The following is a 24523-nucleotide window of genomic DNA, read 5'->3' on the forward strand; positions in this document are numbered from 1 at the left end:
TTAAAGCTCTGGTAGTGTGTGTCATATTTATTGTTATTGAGGGATTTTTTTTTGCCTATAAATAGTTGTTGCCCTAAGAAAGGGAAATGGGGAAGTACAGGTAATATTGCATCGATGTATTTTAAAGTGGTGGGCATCTGACGTAGTCCATAAGATCTTGTCTTCAAAACCATCAATGCAGTTGCCTTTGAGTCACCATAAAACAGCAAATGGGACCACTCTTGTCTTTATGATACTGCAGACAGGTTGGTAGCTACTGTTGACGATACTGAGGACAGTCAGGTCATGTCCTGTATTTTTTTCTGGGAATTTACTTTCTACACTTTTAGGCCATTTCCAGTATTTTCACACTTAATATATTTAAATATGAATACTTTTAGGAGAATAAAATAAATAAAATATTCAGTATTTCTCCACCAGCAGTTCATTCCTGACCTCATGGGTTTGAAACAGCATTTAGACATTCATATAAGGAGATAAAATGCTTTTGCTTTGTTTTCCAGGTGAACAATTTCCTTATACAGTAGGGCTTCTTTCCTAGGACGTTTCCTGGAAAGAATCTGGTGCTAATTAGAGGGAAGTTAGAGACGGAGTGATTTTCAGACAGCCATTTAGTTAGGTGTGTTGAGTTTATGCAGTTGTTCATTTCCAGACGAATTTCCTTAAAAAAAATATTTGTGTTAAAAAAAAATGGTGGACACCACTAATGATGAAAACTACTATATATAAGGAACGGGAATCGCAGAGCATTCTGGGGCACGCCGCCATTTTTGGAGGGTAGCGTACGGAGATACGGTAGACTATTATTATCTGTCAACGGTCTATTCACCTGTCAATCTAATGTCGTTCATCATCAGAAATGTATAAAGTATGTGCGAAAGACAAATGTCCACATAAGGAGACGCTGGCGGAGGCAAAGTGATGATATATCAAAACATTTAAGTTAGAAGGACCTTGACAGCTCGCCACACATTACAGTCACTGATATGTTTTGGTGTTTGTGAACACCTGTCAGTAGTTGTTACTCTTTGGAGGCCAATGTCCAATGACATTAAGATCTACAAGACAAATGCCAACTACACAATCATCCGGACAAAGATCACCTAGCTAATGTTATGCTAACAGAATACTAACAAAACGTCCGTTAATACATTAATCTACCGGTATAATGCCGTCAGACAGTATGCTATATAAACTAGAATTTGGCTTTTGAATCTTATTCATTGTGTAGTGTTTTGTGTTGGCTTTTGACACTTGGCAGTAAACAGCCAAGGGGTGACACTCTTACCCTTCAAAAATGGCCGACTTGCTCGGTGACGTCACATTCCCATTCCCTACGAGGAAACGTAAACTACAGGATGTAAGTACATTGAATGTTTATTGCTTGATAAAAAAACAAAACAATGTCTGATTTTATGAAAATGTTAAAGAGATTATAATTCCTTGTTTTGTTTCCACACACATTGGGCTTTAGGCTAATGGTACGTGTCCACAGCCTCCGTCCTTTCCACGCTTCCCATTCATTGTCTATGTAAGCAGCCGTGCAATGCATTCTGGTAGCGTGGCAATGCGATTCGAGAAACGGAGCGTCACGACGCCCGCTCCTTATTTGCATAAAGTTGAGGGCTAGTCTGCTTTATGCAAATCACGGGCGTTTGACGCGACTCGCCGCTTCTCGAAACTCCCGAGAATCAAATAAGAAATAAGAGAAGAAAGTTTCCAAACGAGCCTCCATACTGTTTCCGGTTTGAAAGCTGGGAGCAGCAGCCCACGGAGGGAAAGCGTTCTTCCAATCAGATGGGGACAGCTTTGTTTCTAGTGACAGCCCACCAAGCATCCAATGCTGGGAAGCGTGGCGTCCCCTCGCGATAAAAAAAACACCCCTGTGGACACGTACCGTGACCCTCCAAAAATGGCCGACTTGCTCAGTGACATCACATTCCCATTCTCTATGAGGAAACGTTAACGTTAAAGTACATTGAATGTTTTGAATGTGTACATTGAACAATGTCTGATTTCATGAAAAGGTTAAAGAGATATAATTCCTTGTTTTTTTGTTTCCACACATTTTGTGTCACTTTTGTGCAATGTAAATACTGCATATCTACTGTTACGGATATGTGCAATAACATATGCTGATCACTCTGTGCAATAATTATCTGATGCTGTGCAATAATTATATAACTATCTGACGGACACTGTGCAATAATCTGGCAAAACTGTAATAATGCAAAACTGTCATCTCATCAATATACATATTGTATTTTTATATTTTATATTGTATTAAATTCTTTCTTTAAATCTTTAAATCTTTAAATTGCCTACAGGTGGTTCAAAATGCAGCGGCCAGGTTATTAACCAGAACTAGCAGTCGGTCTCACATCACCCCTGTTCTGGCATCCCTCCATTGGCTTCCTGTAAAATTCTGAATCAACTTTAAGATCTTGCTAATTACATTTAAGGCACTGCATGACCTCGCCCCCATTTACATTGCTGATCTCCTTGTTCCATATTCGAACTGTCGAACACTTCGATCCTCTAATCTCGGCCTTTTATCCATCCCCCGCTTAAACTGCAAAACAAAAGGTGATCAGGCCTTTCCTGTTTTAGCCTCAACTCTCTGGAATCACCTCCCCCAATCTATTAGAGCTGCTGAATCTCTGGACTGTTTTAAGCGGCTTCTAAAAACCCATCTCTATAGGCAAGCCTTTCTATAGGCCTCATCCACATGTGTGTTTGTCTGTTTTTGTTTGACCTGTTTCTCATTGTTTCTGTGTGTCATATTGTAATTTTTCCTTGTTTTCATCATTGTTTGATGTTTCATTTATGTGTGAAGCACTTTGTAACGGTGTTTTTTAAAAGGTGCTATATAAATAAAGCTTTACTTACTTACTTACTATTATCTTTTATATTTGTAATATTTATACTGCACTATCTCTTTTGTTTTATTGTATTATCTTTTCATTAGCACCTATGGGATTGTCACAATCTAATTTCGTTGTACCACACAATGACAGTAAAGGGCTTGAATCTTGAATCTTGAATTGGGCTTTAGGCTATAACAGTGGCACTAATCACCCTCCATACATGGACGCTGTTTCGCGTGTTCCCACAGAGCGGCGCGCTTTGAATGAACGCCGGGAGAAGCCGGCGTCAGAGAGGGGGGCGGGGTTACACCTTTCAGTGGGAATCCTCGGTTCAAAAAGCTTTTCGCGAGAGTGTAGGCTTGTTTCTGCTTTCAGTACGGACTCAAGAGACGACAAAAGAGGACCAAAAATATGCTCTCCATAAGCGGGACACGGGTTTATTTTCGTTGACGAAGTTTTTTAACTGCGCTGAAGATTGAAACAAACAAACCCAAAAAAAAACAAAACAGAAAAGCAGCAACAAATCGTGCAGGTGGCAGAGCAGCAGAGCAACACGTTGACCAGGAACCAGATCAGCTCCAGACTCATCATCCAGACCTGCTCGTCTCACCTGAGCCCGACAAGAGAGATAAAGATGTCTGTGGAGAGTTACTCTGCTCTGGATGAGTCCTCTCTCAGAGCTCTGGTGAGTAGAGGAGATGAAAGAGGACCACTGAGGTGATACTGTATCCATCACTGGTACCTGCCTGATGGGGACAGATAGAGGGTTAAGATTAATATATAATATATATGTATATGTATGTATGTGTATATATATATATATACATATATATGTGTGTGTATATATATGTATATATATATACATATATATGTGCATACATGTATCCATAATACTATTTTCATACATTTTTGGCAATCTATTTCCTTTGATAATTCATACATGTATATATTAATATGTATATATATATATATTAATATAGCATTCAGCAGTCAGTGATGTTTATAGGCATTATCTATAGTTTGCATACATCATTGTATAAGGGAAAGTAATGTAAATGTGTCATTACTGTTACTGATACTGCAGTGCAACACAACAGCTGGATTCAATGGCAGCCAACATGTTTAACCATAATAATACTATTTTAATACGTTTTGGGCAATCTATTTCCTTTGATAAGTCATACATGTCAGTTATATATAATAATCCTGACAGGTGGTTTTCTGCACACATTATGTGCTTATTGTTGCTCTGTGTGATTAATTGTTTAAGTCACTTTTATAGGATTTTTTGAGTGTTGACTGTTGATCAGACAGAACAAGACATTTTGAAGAATTTTTTCTTTTTATTATTCCTTTTTTTCCCCCAAACATAGCATAACAAACATAACAAAACATAACACCGGTGCCATAATAAAAAAAAAAATTGTATCTTACATTTAACATTTAATATGTACATAGATAAATACACACATACACATCGCCTCCCACTCCCACACAGAGACAGGACCAGCCTTCTTCCCACCCCTAGAGGTAAAGTTACAGAAAAAATAACATAAAGATCATTTTTAAAATAATTAATTAGTTAGTTAGAATTAAAAGTAATAAGTACTACAGTAGTATTGTTCATGGTACTAAGATAGAAACCGTAAATAAATAAATAAATAAATATAGAGAAAGAAAAAAGAAAAAAGAAAACGGCACGTAGAAAATAATTAATAATTAAGTAAATACACTAGACAGGTTAAGAAGATTCTATATAAGTGATCCATGGATCCCATATCCTATAGAAAAGCTGTGGGCTACCTCTTATCTTATAGACATTTGAGGAATTTTAATATTTATAATTGTCACCATTATTTTGACATTTCATAGAATAAACAATCAATGAATAGAGAAAAAATGATAAATAGATTAAAGGATAATGAAATAATTGTTAGTTGCAGATGTGATGAGGAGAGTGGTGAATGTCAGTGTGTTATCATTGCAGCTGTCGGTCAAACAAGAGACTTGTTTGGTGGTTTTGTGAGTGTAAACTAGAAATAAAACTATTAGTTGATGAAATTGCCAACAATTTTGATAATCACTTAACCGTTTAAGTCATTTATCAAACAGAAATGCCAGACACTCGCTCGTTCCGACTTCTCAAATGTGAGGATTTGTTGTTTTTCTCTGTTTTATATCATTTTAAATTTAAAATCTTTAGAGTTATGGACTGGTGATTGGAAAAAACAACAACACTGGACTCAGACACTTGCTAAACGATGAATCTATTGATCAAATAAATAACGATTGATCTATGATGAAAATAATAGTTAGTGGTAGCCAGATCTGACTCTAGTAAACATTGATGTATGGTGACACACATCAGTCATATCTCTATTACCAAATAGTGAAAGTCACTTGTACGTGATTCATAACGATATATTATGTCTTGGTCATTATTGAAGTAGACATTATGTCACAAGTGTTAGCTGCAAAATCAGTATTGATAAAGTAAACATATAAAAACAGAAGACATTCTGGTTCACCGCCATATTAGTCATCAGGTCCTAATAATTACCCGAGGCGGAAGAAGGCGAGACATCTGTCTGTCTGTCATATATCATCACACCTGTAACACCGACACATTTACAAGGACGCGTGAGTCAGCCTGCTCCTGTTTAGACATAGTTACTTTGGGTTTGTCTGAATCACAGCTACACATACGCAACAGAAACAACAGTGCAATACCATCCTTTAGTGTGGTTTCATAATGACCAGGAAGTGTGTGTCATTAAAGTAGGAGCGGTGTTGTTGAACTGTCAGATTAAACTACAGTATTTAATTAATTATTATCAACTCCAGTTGCTTTCCCAAGACTGTGCCCTTTAAGGAGAGGCCATCTCAGAAAAACATTTCGTTCTTATAGATCAGTAAACCCGACAAGAAAAGGCTGTTTACTCTGGAACAAGGCGGAGTTTAAATGTAATGCTTTGTTGACCTGCTGCCTCAGACTATTTATCCATTATTTCCCCAAAGTCTGGGATCGTCTGGCCAAGAGCTTTCTTATCATAAATCACCTAATGGCCAGACTTTTATCACAAGTGACATTATTATAATAGTGGGAGAATTGAGGAAATAATATTTTCCTTCAGCAGGATGATTAACTTTGGAGTATTGGTTGCTTTGATCAGGGAATTTATGAGTTTATTTATAGAGGAACAAAGCAGAAAATAGTGAGTTGAAATGAATATAAAAGGAAGAAAGACTCAAAATGGTCATTACTGATTTTGGCATTGGAACGAGTGAGGACAATCTCAAGCTCTTTTGTAATTTTTCATGGTTACTCAGACATCATATCTAAACACGACCACCAAATGTGGTCGCAATATAACAAAGTGTTTTTAGTATTAGAAGCCCTGTTCACATCATTTGAGCTAACTGTGAGGGCCAGCTATAGCAAAAAATGTTCTGTACCAAATTTGGTGACAATTGCTAAAAAATTGTCAGAGGAGTAGGACAAAAAAATGGTGGAAAATCAGTCCAGACGCAAATGGGCGTGACTTATATAGATAGATTCGTCAGGAACATGGATGTATTAAAGAGAACTGGATACAGCGTTGGAGGCGGGCTCCCGTTCATTCCTATGAGAGTTCCTTAATGGCGCATGAAGCAAAATGGCTCGACTGCCGAGTGATAAAGTACCCGGATCATCCGGTGATCTTCTGCATCCATTGGGCCCATAGAGCAGGCACAGTGGCGTTTCCTTTAACTCCGCCTCCCAGGTGTTCGTACTGGGTAGTTGATTTACCTAAAAAAAAAAAAAAAAATCAGCTGATTTACAGACGTCTCTTTTTAAATGTAAGTCTATGGGAAAATGTCTTTTTGGGACTAATGACATCACATAATGGACACGGAAGTTTTAGTACCGCCTTTTGGCCACTACAAAAATTTGCTTCAAAGTCCGGCGCTCTTCCTGGGGGCTTGGTCGGGACCAACAAGATCCAGAAAAAAATTATTTTGTTTCTGAGAGTTACGGTTCATAAGTTGGAGGCCAAATCATAAAGTTCGCTGTTATAGCACCACTATCTGGTCGAATTGCAACACAATTGCTCCCTTGGGTCCCCAGCAATACAGCCGCCAAGTGTGAAGTGGATCGGATGAGCGGTTCTTGAGATATGCGACGGACACACAGACAGACAGATTCCTTGCTTTATAGTTCGATTGAGCTTCAGATTGACAGATGCATGTGAGTCAGAGGACTTCCTTCACTGGCTCTTTATCTCAGTAGTATTTTATTTCTGATAAAATGATTAGAAAAAAAACAAGCTTTTGTCTGAATCTTCCCGTGTGGCTTGTGTCCTCGCTGTAAAAATGCCAGCATTGTCTAGAGAGACCTGCAGCAGCAGAAAAAAACACTAGATCTCTTCTTAGTGCCGGATTCATGGAGCCGAGCATCCTCCCCACAGCTTCCCTCCTTCACATGTGACCACCAGCTAGAAGGTCACTGAGATCCCACATTTTCACTGATGAGTGTCAGCATTTTCCACAGTGGACTCAAAGGAAACAAACTCTGATTAAACTTGTTGCTCAGATGAGAATGAGATGGAATTTAAATTCAGCTCCACAGAGACATGAGTGGAGCCTTTTGTGTTTAGTTTTTTTATTAAACCTAACACCCTATTCTGTGGTGTTTTTATATTGTTGAGGAGTTTGTAAATTAAGACAGGCCTCTAGTAAAAGATGATGGACATTCAGATATAATTAAACTGGCGGTAGAACCGGTCGGGTGGAGGAGCTTCTATTAAACAACAGACGGATAACGAACACAAACTCCAGGCCTGCGTTGCACTTAATGAACTAAACAGTCAGAAGGTCATATGGCGGCCTCTCTAACGCCACTAATCCCTTCTCTACACTTCTATTCAAAGCCCTGGCTGCCTTTATATTGCTCATTTAATCCCCTCCATGGCAACCAGGAAAAGCATTTTTCTTTTCTCTTGGCCGCCACAATTATTTACATATCCACAAAAATAATCAGTTGGTGTCCCAGTTCTCTTTTGGAGAGGATGTTTGTTGCGGGTCGTCTGTCTGAATGGTGGACACAAAAAGACAAAAGCTGCTGAGGCCAGTCGGAAAAAACAGCTCTTTCCAACCAAACCACTGTCACTTAAAAACAGATTTTATCGGCTGATTGCCAGCTCAGATTATCGGTTGTTACAGCTCTGAATCTGCTGTGTGGCAATAGATTCCTGTGTGCATGTGACAAACCTGCAGGACGAGCCATGTCTACAGGTGTTGTTGTGGCACCTGTGCACCTGCCAACGTAAGCTAAAAATAAGGTTTGACTCAAGCATCTGTCAGATCTCCCTTCTACTTATCCCTGAACCTCCTCTAACTGCTCTGCATCACTGGAAGAATGCAGGGAAAGTCAAAATGTGACATCTTCCGAGCTCACAAATGTCAATATATGCATGAAATATGATTGTCTTTTACACTTTTTGGTCCGCTCATGCTCAAGTCTGCCTTTTCATTTTTGAATGGACATGCCCACTTGGAGACATTTCCGTTCAGTGGCGCCTGCTGGGCTGATTTCACATGCTGGATGTCTCCCATAATGATTTGTAACTCATTTTGCCAACCATGTGACTGTCCTTTCTCCCCGGTGAGCAAGAAGTATTCACACATGTTTAAAATAGGGTGATTCCTCTCTGTGGTCCGGCCTCGGTGATATACGGGACCCCTGGGCCTCCGTTTTATGGCTCTCTGGGCCCTTTGTGCGTTGACAGGAGCTTGACGTTTCCAGGCGGAGAGGAAGAATGGGTTTGCTTTGTGGCTCCCAGGTTTCGCCTCACCCCCCGGAGACGTGGTCCAAAATGTCAGACTCATCAAATAAATCGGAAAAATGATGGTGGATTATATAACTGTCGTCTGGAACATGTTCGGATATACAGTTCATGCAGTTTTTTTTATGTTGTCACTTACACTTGAAGCAAATGTCATCAGGGGCTGTATGTTTTAAAATGTCTTCGCTCCTCATTTTTTTAATTGGCAACTATTATGATAATGGAATAATTGTTTTAGTCATTTTTTAGCCCAAACTTTGCTGGCTTCAGCTTCTCAAATGTGAAGATTTGAGGCTTCTCTTCGTCATACATCATAGTAAAATGTATATGTTTTGGACAGTTTGTCAGACACATCAGAACATAATACATTATCTTAAATTGTAACAGCCCCAAAAGTAAAATATCAAGAGAGTCTTAAACTGCAGGAGCATTATACTACAAGGCTTAACCTCGATAATCATGAAAACCATTTTTCTGTCTTCAAAGAGGCTGCAGGGTTTTTCTGATACAAGCTGTTGCATGCAGGAGATCTTCCTTTGAATACAGCTCCCCCACTCTTTGTTCCACACACTCCTAAAAAGAAAAGAGCCTGAAGTGTTTTATGCTCCTCACCATTGATAACACCTGCTGCTTCTGGGTCTATGCTGGCAGTTGGTGAACGTAACCGCCTTTGACCTATGTGGATGTTTGTTTGAGTGTTTCTCCCTCCTGAAGAACTACAAGCACAGCGTTCAAAGTGCACACCTGATTTTTTTCTGCTGAGCCTGTCCTCATTCTCACAGGTATTTTTACGGCCTTCACGTTTCCCGTATGATTTAGTTTCAAAGGTGTCAGCGAGGAGGTAGCGAAGAAACCGGCTGTGAACAGTTCAACATTCAGGAAAGTTTTGCTTCCAAACAGACAGTATGAGTTATCTACACTGCTGCAGTGACAGTAATGAGTTTAGTCACAGCCTGCTGACTTCCGCGTCTGACAGTGGATATCTAAATACACGGCCAGGGAGCAGAGAGATAAGAAGTCACTTGTTTGTTTGATTAAACAGGAAACTTTTGTTACTGGATACTGCTATAAATAGCCAACCATGTTTGGCTCTGAAAGGATGAGAAAAGAAAAGCAGTGAACTTTGAGATGATGAGCATATGAAAGTCTATTTTTGGTCTGTGGCCTTTAAGCAGTTTGTTGCTCAGGAACAATAACTCTTAGTAAGTAGAGTTCAGATGTATTTCAGCAAACATTTACTCCACGTTTAAAGTTTAACTAGAGTTCAGTGTGTTGTATATCCTTTATTAAAGAGGATACTTGGTATTGTTTTGTCATTTTTAAATGTAAGCTGGCATTTGAATATGAGGAGCAGTATTTCATTAATAAGCGGGATACCAGGCGCTGTTTTGTCATTTTAAAAAGTCCTTTAAGAATAATGTGACAATTAAACACTTAGTATAACAAACAAACCTCACAATGTTGATACAGCTTGTGCCAGCGCGGTAATGTGATTTACATTGTTACAGTAAATGAATTAACAGTTTTATGACTGTGTATGAGTGTTTCAAGTTGTAAACAATATATATTACTTCTTGTGCTCCTTGTCTATGAATTATGCAGTCCTGTAGTGAGGGAACACATTGAAAATATCATAACAAATTTTCCATAATTGAACAAATGTGTTAAATCCCCTTCAGGCCAATGAGTTACTTAATTCCCTGCAGTTTTATGGAACTCAGTCATTGGCAATCAAACACATTGTGCATAAATACGATGACTTCCAAAGGTAGCACTCCCTATAGGTCGCTCACTATCATTTTAATGATGCTTAGAAATTGTGCAGTGTTTACGTCCATTTTTTGCTAGCTTGCAATCTTCTTCATTGACTTTGTTGCCACATTTCTACGTTTCTTGGCACTTTACCACCTCCAACTGTCGATCAGCGGACTAACGTGAAACCAGATGCAGGATGTGAATCACATCGCCCCGTGCACGTGTGTCGCCGTTGGAGTGCATGATACAAACCAGTGAGCTACCTCCGTTTCTGAAAAGTGAAGCCAATGCAGAAGTGCCTTACACTTGCATTCTTTCTAATAGCCAGCAGGGGGCGACTCCTCTGGTTGCAAAAAGAAGTCTGATTGTATAGAAGTCTATGAGAAAATGACCCTACTCCCCACTTGATTTATTACCTCAGTTAACATTGTAAACATGAGTTTATGGTCTCAATCGCTAGTTACAAGTCTTCTTCAATACAGCATGATGTTCATTTAGTAAATTATGGTCCCATTTAGAGTCAAATAGACCATAAAGCAGGGGATGCTTTAGGGCGTGGCTACCTTGTGATTGACAGGTCACTACAACGGCGTTGTCCGGTCTGGGAGTTTTCCGTGTTTCGTCTTACAACTGTTTTCAGTTCATGAAAGTTAACTGTAACATTTTTTGTCGCCTAAAAATGTCTTATTCAGCGTTCGGTTGTACTTAGCTCCGCCCTCGAGGCTCGAGGCTTCAAAACGGCAGTCCTCAAACCAATGGGTGACGTCACGGTGACTACGTCCACTTCTTATATAGTCTATGCATTGTCCCTGTGCATGTGTATCAGTGTTGGTGTGCATGATACAAACCAAAAGAGGACCCACTGGTAAAACATTGCTCCATAGCGCGACTAGTGGTCAAAACCTCCACAGGGTACTCTTTGAAAGTTTAGTCAAAACGTAGTCAGTGATGAGCTGCAGAACCAACCTGTGGTTACTGAGGGTGGCCAAAGAGTTACAGCTTGACAAATGGAGGGGTGAACCAATTTTTGGAAGCATCAGATACGAGACAGACTCAGCTGTCAGAGCTGCTCTGGTATTTTCGTTGGTGTGGTAAGTGATCCAGCAGAGAGGGTTTCTGTCACTGAGCTCCATCTGTCTGGGTCATCATTGTGCCAAATGGAAAAGGTCTGGATAAGGGAACGAAGGTGGTCTCCTTCACTACCACCAGGCGTCTCTGGCTAGGAAGATCCCTGCTAGAGTTTGGATGCTTTAGGCGCTGAGAGGTTTTTAGTGTGTGACAAACACCCCGAGCTGCTGTTTAGCCTGTTTTCCAGGTGTTTTAGACTCAGAGGAAACACTTTCCAGATGTGTACAATCTGCTTTGTGGCTGCTGTTTCAGTCCATGCTTAATCTATTATGTCCCAATAAGAGCATGACTTTTATCACTCATTAAATTTAGGATTTAAAGATCCAAATGGAAGATACTGTGTTTAATTTGTGCAAAATGATAGCACTTAAACCAGAACCTTGTTTTTTTTTTTTTTTTAAAGTTATTTTTTGGGGTGATTTTTTAAGTATTTATTGATAGGACAGTGGATAGAGGGAGAGAGAGAAATGACATGCGGAAAGGACCACAGGCCGGATTCGAACCCGGGTCCACCGCTGCTAGGACTGAGCCTTGGCCATACATGGGCGCTCGCTCTACCGACTGAGCTAACCAGCCGCCCAGAACCTTGGTTAATGTCCACTTTAGATGACATGAGGACACTGTTTGTTTCAGGGGAACAGAACATTGTGACTCATGTAATTGGAGAGATGCTATTAAAATGCCTTTGACGTTCAGCACCCATTTGTTTTGCCCAAACACAGACTCTCACTCGTAAGGTGCCATAGCAGGGCTTCGGTACAGTTTGAGCAGTCTTTGGCTTTTTATTGGAATAAAGGTGTGGCTCTGTTTTATAGAGAAATACAGGAAACTGCATGCAGCCCTCTGCAGGATCAGAAATGTTTTAGGTTTTCTGCCAAGTCACATACTGAATTAAACCAGTAGAAAAAGCTACCTGTATCACATTTCACAAGCTTAGGAAAGGATGGTGCTTTTAAAATAAAACAGATGAAAAAGAAGATAGAGAGAAATGTAGAAACGCTGTGGTTTTCTATATTGACTCCCTCAGGAAAGAGCCATTTCCTGAGATCTACTAGAAATCATCCAGCGGATGTTGATGTTTTGCTTTCTAGACCACTGTTGTTAATGTTGTGGCATTCTTGAGATAATAACAGCTGATCTGTTAAATTTGGTTTGGTTTTGTCTGTCTGTCAGTGTGCGACTCTCACTCCCGTTGTTATAGGTATGCTGGAGTTTCAGAGTCAGGTTGGCTGGCGCTCTCTTTGGAGAAGACTCATCCTGCACTAGCTCTTGCCTTGACCAGGGTCAGCTCACAGGACAAGGCCAGCTGAAGTGCAGGATCCAATGTTGTCTTCATCTCTTTATTTAGGAAGGCTCTTTCCTGCTGGAATCTGTCAAACTGTATCAGATCTTCTGCTTATGAGCACCGAGATACTAACAAACTGTGGACAGCTCCCTTCCTTTGCGGATTTCCTATGATTAGGTATGATGAGTTGTGAAGAAAAAAGATCCTTCTTTGGGGGGAAAATTGGTGTGATTTTGGAGCAAGCTCAACTTGGAGAACCAATGCACCAATTGCAAAACAAAAAACGTGCATAACAATGTCAAACAAACTCAATTTGACCCAAAATCACAGAGTGAAACGCCGGCTGACAAAGATTTTTTGACTACGTTTGCCGATATGAAACCCTTTTGATGAAGCCAGCTCTCAAATGTGGGGCACACTTATCCCGACCTCGCTGTAACTGACCTGGATCTCTTTCTGTGACCTGACCTGAAGCGAGACACAGTCAGTGTGTGGAACCAGACAGCTGAAATGGGCCAAAACTTCTGGCTGATCGAGCCCAAGAGAAATCTGTTCTACTGTGGACGATTATAAGATAGAGTAGTTAGATATGCAACCATGCTGCAAGATTGGAAATTACTTTGAAGTCCACAGAACTTGAAATATTGACAACGTGTGCACAATCAAGTGTGCGCTTAATAATCCACCAGCGCGTGGAGACCACTGCACTAATGAAAGACTATGAGTCTGTAACGTGCACACGTGAGTTGTCTGTCTGTCTTCAGTGCATCATTATAGTCCTACAGAACACAGCGGACGCCTATACCCCCCTCTGACCCATATGCATTCCTCCATGCGTCTGTTCTTTATGCCTGCTACCTCAAGTGTAAAGGGGGACACTGATTTCCCAGGTCTGCTCTGGGCCTCTGTCCTACCATCCGGTTATTAATAAAGGTTAAGCCTTCCCGCACGTGTAGTAGCCGCACTCACAAAGCGCACATTGCCACATGTGCAGTAATCTTTCTTTCTCCCTGGCTTGTATATTTCACAGGTACTCCCTCCCTCTTTCTTTGAGACAATGAAGGCTCAGTGTGCGCTGCAGCACAATGAAATTCAACCTTGAATCTGGTTTGCTTCTTTGTTGATTTTTCAGCCCAGAGGTGACTGAAACTCCCTCTTGTGATTCCCATACCTTGCAGGGCTCTCATGTGCCCCAATTATATTCCCATTTTTGTGTGGGTGTGGTGTGTTGGCCTACGGTGTGCGTGCATTGTTTTGCTGAGGTGGTGAGAAATGATTTATAGGCTTTCACCTGCTCCAGATTGGAGTTTTGACCCAAAGCAAGGCAATAAAGAAATTCCAGGGTGATAAAAATATTTTTGAACTTTCTCACCCTTTCAGTCTTTCTCGATTGTTTATTTGTGCCTGTCTCAACGTCCAGTCCGGCTTCCTCAGCAGTGGCAGCTGGTAATCCACTTCAGCTCTGCTACCAGGAGTGTCCCGTGTGTCCTTATAAGGGCAAACTCACTTGTGGGTTCGACACAAGTGAGTTTAAAAGCACTGATCCGATCTGCTGCCTGGCTGCACTCTAACCTTCAGTCTGCTCTGGAAATTACTACTGTAGCTGTCATTTCATGCACAAACACATGGTAGCCCCCTACCTCTCACTCACACCCACACATGTAGACTCCCACGCGTGCAGAAAGTATACATACTTCTTTGTGTCAGGGAATTATAGCTTGACACGTCATAGTTCACAAAGTAGAAAGTGTTGAGCACAAAAGCAGCAAATGAGGTAAGCACAAGCACACCCACTGGGAGTCAAAAGGTCGGGACTCGGCCTGAGGGGTCGTTGTGCTCCCAGACAGGGCTGGGTGGGTGAAGGGAGATGTTGTCCACACGTTTGACTTGACCTTTGTAAACCGCAACACAACTGGAGAGACACTCATAGGGCTGAGTATTTGAAATTTTGCAATACTCATGTCGCAAGTGATACATGAGTTTTAGTATTTATACCAAAGTTATATTTTTATGTATCTTTCTTTGTGGTATCTTTTCATGTTTTTCCACAAAATGCATGCAGCTGACGCGCCAGATGGTTTGTTACACAGAACCATCTGAGAAGCCTTCATTAGAAACTGTTTGGAAAAGGGCAGGCACTTTCAAAAACTACATGGCAGGTGATTGGATGAACCATCTGTCAATCAAACTCTTGCCGAAGCCAGTCGGGAAAAGAGCGAAACATCTTTTTCATCGATAAAAAGCCTTCAGTGCCGTTCTTTGTTCTTCTTTCAATGAAGAAATACTCTTCAGTTCTGACACAACTGATGCTAATTCAGCATCTACGCTAACGTCTCCAGGAGCTGCCATTGTTGCATTACTTGAAGCCTGACGAGATGGATTTTCGCGTGATACTTAATTCTTGCGTGATCTCGAGACATCGTGAGAATCGGACTGCCATGTAATGTAAGCAGCTATAGAAACTGTCTGAAATTATAAAAAGTCTAGCAAAATTATGATTTAAATCCCAAAATATCTGTTGTAAATAAATAGGAAATGAGCAGGCTGTCAATGCCAACTTTTTCACCAAAAAAGTATGTATTATAAATGAATAATAAACTAACATGTACTACCATTCAGCCCAGCGTACAGAGACATATCCATGTTTCTGTTGCAATGGATACATGTTGTAATGAATGGAGTAGAATAGAGGAGTGTAATTAAGACAAATCTGAACTTGTACAACGTTTTCTTTCTATTTGCACAGTAATTTAGCCAAGTGGTCTTTTCACTCCCACAGGTTTAACGTAATCCTGTTTCAGTGCTGCACCCACAGGTAGCTGTTACAGCGTGTGCGTTCAGCTCAGCTGCGGACGGCAGAGCCACTAAATAGTAGCTCAGTGTATTTTAACCACCTGAAGAACCTTGACTTTTTGCCACTTCTGAGGCTGTTTCCATGTGTGTCGCAATAAATTAAACCGACCACACTAACTTAAAAAATCATATTTAGATCCGTTTCCTTCATGTGCAGCAGATGAGTTCAGAGGGTGTTGCTGTCCTCAGGAGTGTGTCACCAGCTGGTCGGGATTACTGCTAAACCACCGACTCTCTAATTGGCTGTGATTGATTGAGCTGCTTCAGTCGGATGTCTTTGGATATAGGTTTGAGGTTTTTGACTCCATAGAAAGTTGCTGCTCGGCAGGAAGTGACTCAAAGCGTCCAACAAGCCTTAGCAGGCTCGCTTGTGAAACATTAAACATTCACATTTTTCTTTGTATCCTGCTCCTCACCACAGTATGATTCCTGCCTAATAAGGTAATCATTTTCTGGTTTATATCAGTGAGGGAAAAGAGATGGAAAGACAATCATCTGTAAGCGTTGCCCCAATTTTTAAACAGGATTGTCTCCTCATAACCACCTCATCCATCCTGTTCCTAACATATATGAGTCAGGTGACTCCGCCGAGGCCGACAGGTGTGATAGCAGCTTCCTCAGTGCCAGCGATGAGTCCTCAGGTTGTACAGCAGACCAGACTGTAACGCGACTTTCCCCTCCGCCATCATTCAAGGTGCTGACAGCTCGGTGACGTCTCGATGACGGCGTCGTGTTCAGTAAAACATATTTGTTATGTGTTAGTTCTGACTCATACGTCTGTTAGCAGTAGGATAGTGAAAAGCTTTCTGTCTGGGTATAAATGGCAGCCCTCTGGGTCACAGTGGTGTTGTTGTTTGGAGCCAGAGTGACAGTTGGTAACCCAGAGGTCTGTGGCTTGGTTTGAAAAAAGCCTTCTGGGACAGTCGACGGTGTAAAGTGCTGTCACTGTGTAAATGCATTGATTTTTTTTTTTCCCTCTCCACTCCCACTGACACAGTGACGCTCTGTAAAGACCACTGTCATGCGGAGGTTTCGTCAAACAGACTCTGTCTCTACATGAGTGTGTGTTTCCGTGTCTGGCGCTTTAACGGTCAGTCTGACTCTGTTTTCTTTGGCAGGCACCCAAGTTTAAGGTGTGTTTTATTTGCTTGGGTGACGCCCACTCATTACCTCGCTGTGAAGGGACGTTATTGGTCGACTATTTTATTCTCCTCTTTTCAAAAAGGAAAAGTCAGATCCAGCCGGTGTCAGTTGAATTTAACAGATTTGAACTCCCCTCCCTGTGCTTGTATTTAAAAATATTACTCTAACTGATTTGGACAGTTCTGCAGTCTGTCACATGCTCCGAGTTTAGGAGTCGTCCTTGTCTGTTGAACATTTTCTCATGTGATTTTGCTTTACGTTTAAACTGATATGCACAGAAAAAGGCCAAAAAGGCAGCCTGTTTTGAAATGCCAAGCAGAAGTTATTGTTTTAGAGTGGAGGCCCAGGCCTGAGGCTACTCTGTTATATCTCAATAATGAATAAATAAATCAGTCACTCCGAAAACTTGGCAGCGTACCGGCTGTATAATCACATCATGACATTCATTCAGCAGTAAGCTTGACAGTGTGGTAACAGACGGCTCCCTCGAGTGTTTGGTTAGTGTGTGTGTGTGTGTGTGTGTGTAGGCATGTGAGAAAAACCCTGGACAATGATAGAATAGAAATAAGCAAGTGGGTTCTCATTTCCTCTCTCCTCTTGAAACTCTGACACTCCTGGTCGTTGAATCATCTCACAGCTGGGTTGGACCCGAACTTCCAGTTCCTGATCGTCACATTTCACGACCATCTCTTTCCTTGTGAGTCAGCAGGAATGTGAGGAATGACCTGAACGAGGCCTGGCCCTTTCCCACCCAGCTCTCATCTGCCCATTTTTAGGCATACCCGAGGCCTTTCATTTTTCTCCCTTTTCACTTTGTCATCCTTTCGCCCTGTTCACCGCTTTACTTTCCCCTCTTATCCTTCTCCTCCGTCCTCGTATGCTTTTCTTCCTGCCTTTTCTGAGCACTCTTACCCATTATTTTCAGTCGGCTCAGCACTTTAGATTTCCACAAATTATAGTATATAAGAGAGCCCCTCTGAGCTAGTGCAGCTCGGGCTGCATTTTTTGTCAAACCACAGCGAGACCTCAAAACCACTGGCCCTCTTCATCTCTCGTGAGACACCCCCCCTCTTCCTCCTCCAGGCCCAGCAGGGGGGGCACATCAACCCCCTTTTCAACCCACCAGGGTGCAAGGCTTAGCTTAACAACCACATCCAGCTCCCTCTAGGAGGAACCAGTTGGCACACAAAGGCTTGTGTCTTGACTCTGCAGGTTTTAACTGGTGCAGCAGGAAGCCTTAAAGTGTGTGTTTGTGCGTGACGTGTATCACAGAAGCCTGCTAGAGGAGCAGGAGCTGCTCATCTCTGCATGTGTTGACAGGTTCCCGCTGACGACCAAAAGAGAGATCTGTCTCTCGTATGACAGGAGAGGGCTCCCTCTACCTTCCCATGCTCACGGCTGTCGCTAACATTGAAGCATCCGGCTTTCTGTCTGCAGGCGTGCTTTTACTCCTATTACTCTTCTTTTGCTCGAAAAAATAAACCCTTTAACTAATAACCACTCGGAGCGATGAAATGGCTCGGTGAGTGTTTTAAGTGAGCCACTTCAACATGTGAGTCTCTGGGGCCTCCTGCAGCCTGGCTACTGTTCAGCTAAGAAGAATTACAGCCAGAGAAGAAGACACCTGGACGATACTGTAGGTCGACCCGGAGAGCCGAACACACTTCTTTTCTTGTAGCCGAGCACCAGCTGTTGCCGTGCCTGTTTCTCGTCCTTTGCTCCTTGCTCAGGTGGTTTTGTCTTTTCACATTAGTGAAGTCAGATCACTTGTCATCACCAATTGATAAGCCGTTCATCGGGCCTGCTGACCCTGTAACTCCCTACCACACATTTAAAACTAGGACAGGGCTGTTTAGTCTAATACTGTCTGGATGTCACACACCTGAGTGATACTTACGTTTATTATCTGTCAGCTGTGGCTCTGGTTAGGGTGCCGTTATTAACAAGACTAATAGAGAGTCTACAGCCATGATAGCGCCTCTGTGAGGCTGAACTTAGGCACAGCGTGACTTCACATCCGCATGCTAACATGGTCGCAATGACAATGCTTGCTGTCTTTTGAACCACAAATGACAACCTGCTATTAGTGCTAGAGTAACAGTCAGGGGATCACCAAAGTCAGTAGGAATAAAAAAAAAAAAGACTTAGTCTTTGTCTTGAATGTAACTTTAAGTCAGACTTGCTATAGACACTTAAATTTACCTGCTGCATAAAGCAACTGAGTGACTAATGTAAGAATAACCTGTCACGCAATGCATTGTGGGTGAAATATGACCTTAACAGAAGAGATAAAAAGGCGGCTACAGCGTCACCACACCAAGCATGGGGGTAAATAATAGAAAAGGTGAACCGCATAAATCCAATGGTCGTCCGTTATAGATGTCAATTCAAAATGACATTCAAGAATATGGTACAAGAATCAAAAAAAGTTATGGATAAAGAGTTGAAGTAGTTAACGTTAACTAAAAGTAATGGAAAAACAGTTGAAATAATTAGCTTAAAGTTAGTTAAAAGTAATGGTTAAACTGAAATAGTTAGCTCAAAGTAATGGGTAAATAGTTAGCTAAAGGTTAGATAAAAGTAATAGGTAAACAGTTGAAACAGTGAACTGACTTTCTAACAGATTGTTGTCATACATAGAAACAAAGCTCTCACCTCAGGCTTAGCCCGGGGGAGAGGTGGCTCACTTTCCTTCCTCAAATTAAGTCAGTCTTAATATTTAATCAACAGACAGGCTTAATTAGACTAGTCTAACCTGACCATCTAAGACCAGTCTAAGGCTAAGACTAGTCTTAAACTAAGTTTATGCAACCTAGCCCCTGGGGACTATAAATGTCTGTAAAAAATTTCCAACCAATAGTTGTTATATTTCAGTCAACCGACAGACCATCATTGCTATCCCTGGAGCCGCGCTGCTACCACGGCTAAACATCACAAAACTTTCTCTGATACTCTGGCTGGACATCTGTGTGTCAGGACAGATTGGCTCACAGTCTGCCCCTTCTTGTAAACAAATGCATTATTGTCCTTGTTTGACAGCGTTAATTACAGAGGGCCAGAGATGGTGACTGAGAGAATCTGTAACTACGACTCTACGCTACAGTTCTGCTTATTCACCGCCCTGTACTTACACTGAGAACAAGCCTGTGACCCTTTACTGTAGCAGTGGATTCTTATAGAATTGTGTACTGTCCATGCTTCTGGTCATGTAGGCTACTCACTCACAGATGCAATAATAGCAGTATAAGAGTGACAAGTGTTAGCACACTTTCAACCCTTACATTTGTCTTCATGCCCTGTTTTTGTTTGTCTTTTTTGTGTTGTACGTGCAGCTGGATGGAACCGTGGATCTGGACGAGAGACGCCTCATCCGTTCAGCCATCCGGGAGTTGAGGAGGAGGGAGATCGAGGACATGGAGGCCGCTCTGGCCAGCAAGAGATTTCGACCCACACGCCTCAAACAGCAGGAGGACAAGGAGAACCAGCACAGGTAAGACCACACGCACACACACACAGACACACACACACACACACACACATTCACACAGAGACCTGTCCTAATGACAAACTGCACCAGTCCAGGTGAACTGGAGATGCTGAGAAAACACTCACAAAACTCCAGATGCAGCATTCTTCAACTCCAGTGGGAAAAGATTGAAGTCTGGAAAAGTCAAGTCAGGAAATCATAGGGGACAGAAAAGTGAAACCACAGTAAATTTTCCATTTTCCATTGTGTATGCACATTTCACAGTGCATACTTTCACTTTTAAAAATGTGTCCTTATGTCACATTACCAGTAGTTTTTCTCAGCTCATTTTTTTTGTCTTTATAGGTTTAATCAGAGCCTTCTCAGTGTTTTTTCCAGTTCAGTAACGCACAATTCCCAGCTCCTATCATTCAGCTGAGGAGTGTGGATAAACTGATAACTCAGCACTAATGCCACCTTTGACATTTTGTCAATAAACACTTTTTTTGCTTGCAAACTGAATGAGAAACAGGATGAACAGGCTTTAGTTAACGAAGAAGATAATCTTGGTTTTACTGTAAACATTGTGAGCGTTTGTATTTTAAAGAGACTTAGTGGAATATACTGTAAGTTTTCATCAAACCATGTTACTTTTATTAAAAATGGTAAAGATATTCAAAAATCTATTCAATATAGACAAACGTCACAAAAATCACAAAAAAAAATCACAAATGAAATAGTGTGGGAAGTTAAAGCTTTAATGTTGTGAAGTTTCTCCATGTGGATGAGATGAGTTCTGCAGGTCAGGATGATCTGAGTCTTGTAACAGGTGTTAATTACCGACTGATAATGCCGAGATTGGAGCGCAGCAAAGATTTATTGGATGTGATGAGGATACTCAACCTTCTGCTGTCGGACTCTCTCTGTCACTGAATCCTATTAAGATTAAATTAATCAAGATTAAATTAGTGGCCGGGCCTAATCATTTCCCTTCACTGCTGCTCTCAGAAGACTTGGATTGCAATAATAAAGCCTCACTGAAGCTGCTAGAGAAAGCTTACCTACTGCAGCAAATGCACGCACGTGCGCCGCACATGTTAAAACACACATATTACACACTTACACACTTACACACACACACACACACACACACACACACACACACACACACACACACACACGCACAAACCCCGTCTGAACGTTGCATTATCCCGTGCCTCTCACTGCAGGAATGTGAAATATTTCACTCCGACGTGCCACACATCCTTTAATACCAACTACTGGAGGAAAGCGAAGCTAATGAGAGAACTGGAGGAGCGTATGAGTAATAGAAACCAACATAAAAGCGAGCAGTGAATGAGAGAAATATGGGGCTGAAAAGAGGGGAGGATGAGAGCAGCCTTTTTCAGGCGCTGTGTGTCATTGCTTTCAAGTATCACTTTTTCCACCCTCAATTTGGGAGCGTTTCCTCTGATGGGTTTTTCTTCCAGCCAAGAAAACTGTGTGTTATCTTGGTATTGTCTTCTGCTGACTTTCACATGCACAGAGAGGAGGCCTCAGGAGAGAGTCAGTGAAGTCCACTGTTTGTATTGGGATATTTTGAGATATTATGATTTCCCAAGTTAATAGTCAGTCATAGTGGGCACCATTATAACCACTTCACCTTCTCTCTATCTCAGGTCAGAATCCAGCGACAACTTGGACGTCCTGTCACGAAAACTGCAATCAATCCAGGACATTGATGAGCTCACGAAAATGGTGAGTATTAACAGGCAAAAAAGAATCATGAAATGTGTTGACATACTTGTCCTGTTTACACTGAGATTTTGTGGTGTGTTTGCGCGAAGCTCCGTGCCGCCAGCGAGTATGAGGAGAGGAAGATGATCAGAGCAGCCATCCGACAAATCCGCGATGAACAGCAGCAAGGTGAGTCCAGCTGTTTGATAAAAATGGAGTCAAGCTGTGTCTGCATGTCTGTTAAATATAATACCACATGACACTTTGATTAGATATTATTTAACTCATATGTGACACCAGCTGTGTGGTTATAGCAAAACATTTAAGGATGATTTGTTTTGTCACTGTGTTGTGGCAGCTCACACACTTAAACTGATAAGTCTGAAGATGGTGCTGTAAAGATGTACTTAAAGTTCAAAATGTCAAGAGTTTGAAAGGCCATAATTATGTTCTATCAGTCCTTAAGATTTATTAAATTAGGACATTGTATGCCAAAGTTTAAAAAAATGTGACTCAATATTCTAAATATGATATCCTGCTTCAATCTAGATGAAATTTATGGATATGATGTTTTGGTACCAAATTCTGTCAGTTAAAAAGGAAGGCACTGATTGGCCTGATGAGGGCGCTGAAATTACAGGTACAAGATTAACTGAGCACTCCTTTACTGCCAGTTTCATTTCAATGTAGTAAAATTGTATTATTTTTAAAGAAACTTGGGGGATAAATACAGTGTCATTTACGGATGCAGCAATCCGCCTTTTTCAATAACGATACTGATCGCTGGGCTTTGGTTATCGATCCGATACCAGTATCTAATTAATAAGCTGTATGCCTCACTGTGTGGAAGTGACTGGGACCATTCTTTTATGTGTAAGGTAGGGCTGCACAATTAATCCAAATTTCATCGAAATTGCAATATGGCCTACTGCAATTTTCAAATCGCAAGCAGGCGCAGTATTTGTCAAAATACAATTTTAAATGAAATATTGTTGTGCTGCAGAGATGTCCTGACCTACACATCATATTCTACAGATTTAAGAAAACATCTTTGTTTGGTACAGATCCCTGCAAAAATCACACCATAATCATTTTAATAGAAATGAGAATAATTATGTAAAAATGATCATTCCCTTTAATATCGCAAATCGTATCGCAATTGCCATATCAGTTCAAATAATCGCAATTTGATATTTTTTCTAAATTGTGCAACCAAAGTGTAAGGCAACATCAGGCCTGACTTTGTAAAACAAAATGTACCAAAAAATACATAGATATACATTTACTGAATTGTCAATAAATCCTACACCAGCAACTTGGTAAACAAATCTTTAAAATTATCAATTCCTTATCAACCTTTTTAATGCAGCAAAAATTGTCAAAACTTCAACAGGAATTGAAATTCTAGTCTATACTGTATATGAACACAGAATTTCATTGAAAATACCCGATCCAGCTATTTGAGTCAGTATCGGCCGGATATCCGATATCGTTATCGTTATCAGTGCATCCCTGGTGTTAATGTGTATGCATATTTCCTTTGGGAGAGATTGCGGGTCGACTGTGGTCGCCATAGTTACTGTGGCCGATCTACCTATGATGCTGGATCAGATAGTGGATTCCTGTCATTCCTTAGCGCTGTCTGGTTTGTGTGAGGCCCCTGTCACTCTGAAGCCTCCTCCTATGGGGCCATGTCAGGACACACCTCAGATAATCTTGTCCTCTGTCGCCTCAGCTTGTGTCCCTTCTGTGTTTTCTCTTCTCCTAATTTCACAAATGACCAGAGGTTTGACATCAGATGGGATAATGAGTCGCCTACATTATTTTAATTATTGTACTACTGCTGTGTGTGTGTGTTTTTAGGGACTGTGGAACGGAGTAAAGCTCCGGGTTGCTGCCAGGAGCCTGAGAGTGTGGAGCCCCAGAGCAGCATGGGAACTGGGGTGAGTACAGCAGAGTTAGTAGAGCAATCAGAGTCACTTATGGGATGAGAAATGTTATGCTGATATAGTCTGAACGTCACATTACAACTGATGGCTAAACTATCTCTAGTCTAACACTCCCTCGTGTCAGTTTCCATTTGCCAAAATGAGCCGAGCACAGACCAATTTGCGGGTGTAGAGTTTGTTCGCATGGCAACAACGACCGCTGAGGTTTCTCTGCTGCCACAATGAAGAATGCAGCAAACAACAACAAGCATTGTGACTTAAGTCACACACTGTGTCATGAATGTGGCTACACCACTCGCACACACACAAAACACGTACTTTGGCTGTCACGGAGCAAAGAATGTGCTTTGATTTTTTTACGTCCTCAGTCAGGTTTGAAAGATAAAACTGACTTTGAGCCTGCTGTTTGGAGAAGGCAGTGAATAGTTTTTAACAGGAACAGTCTCCCAGACACTGTCATTTTGTATACATTTATCTGTACAGCTTTTAACTAGGGCTGACCCAAATGATTGGGA

At 41.3% G+C, this 24523-nt stretch overlaps 1 protein-coding gene across 5 annotated transcripts in view; it reads left to right on the forward strand.

Moving 5' to 3' along the window:
* The first annotated feature begins 3162 nt into the window (after nt 1-3162).
* smtnb (smoothelin b) overlaps nt 3163-24523 on the forward strand; it is a 53128-nt gene continuing 31767 nt past the window's right edge. For 2 of the 5 annotated variants that reach the window (XM_037777702.1, XM_037777701.1), the window contains exons 1-5: nt 3165-3552; nt 20189-20346; nt 22002-22080; nt 22170-22248; nt 23923-24002. In XM_037777702.1, the coding sequence (XP_037633630.1) occupies nt 3502-3552; nt 20189-20346; nt 22002-22080; nt 22170-22248; nt 23923-24002 (447 nt within the window). In that variant the 5' untranslated portion in view covers nt 3165-3501. Of the gene's footprint in view, nt 3553-20188; nt 20347-22001; nt 22081-22169; nt 22249-23922; nt 24003-24523 lie in introns of all 5 variants that reach the window. The other 3 variants (XM_037777704.1, XM_037777700.1, XM_037777703.1) reach the window with 3 other exon arrangements.

The sequence above is a fragment of the Sebastes umbrosus genome, chromosome 8 (genome assembly GCF_015220745.1).
Source record: "Sebastes umbrosus isolate fSebUmb1 chromosome 8, fSebUmb1.pri, whole genome shotgun sequence".
NCBI lineage: Eukaryota > Metazoa > Chordata > Actinopteri > Perciformes > Sebastidae > Sebastes > Sebastes umbrosus.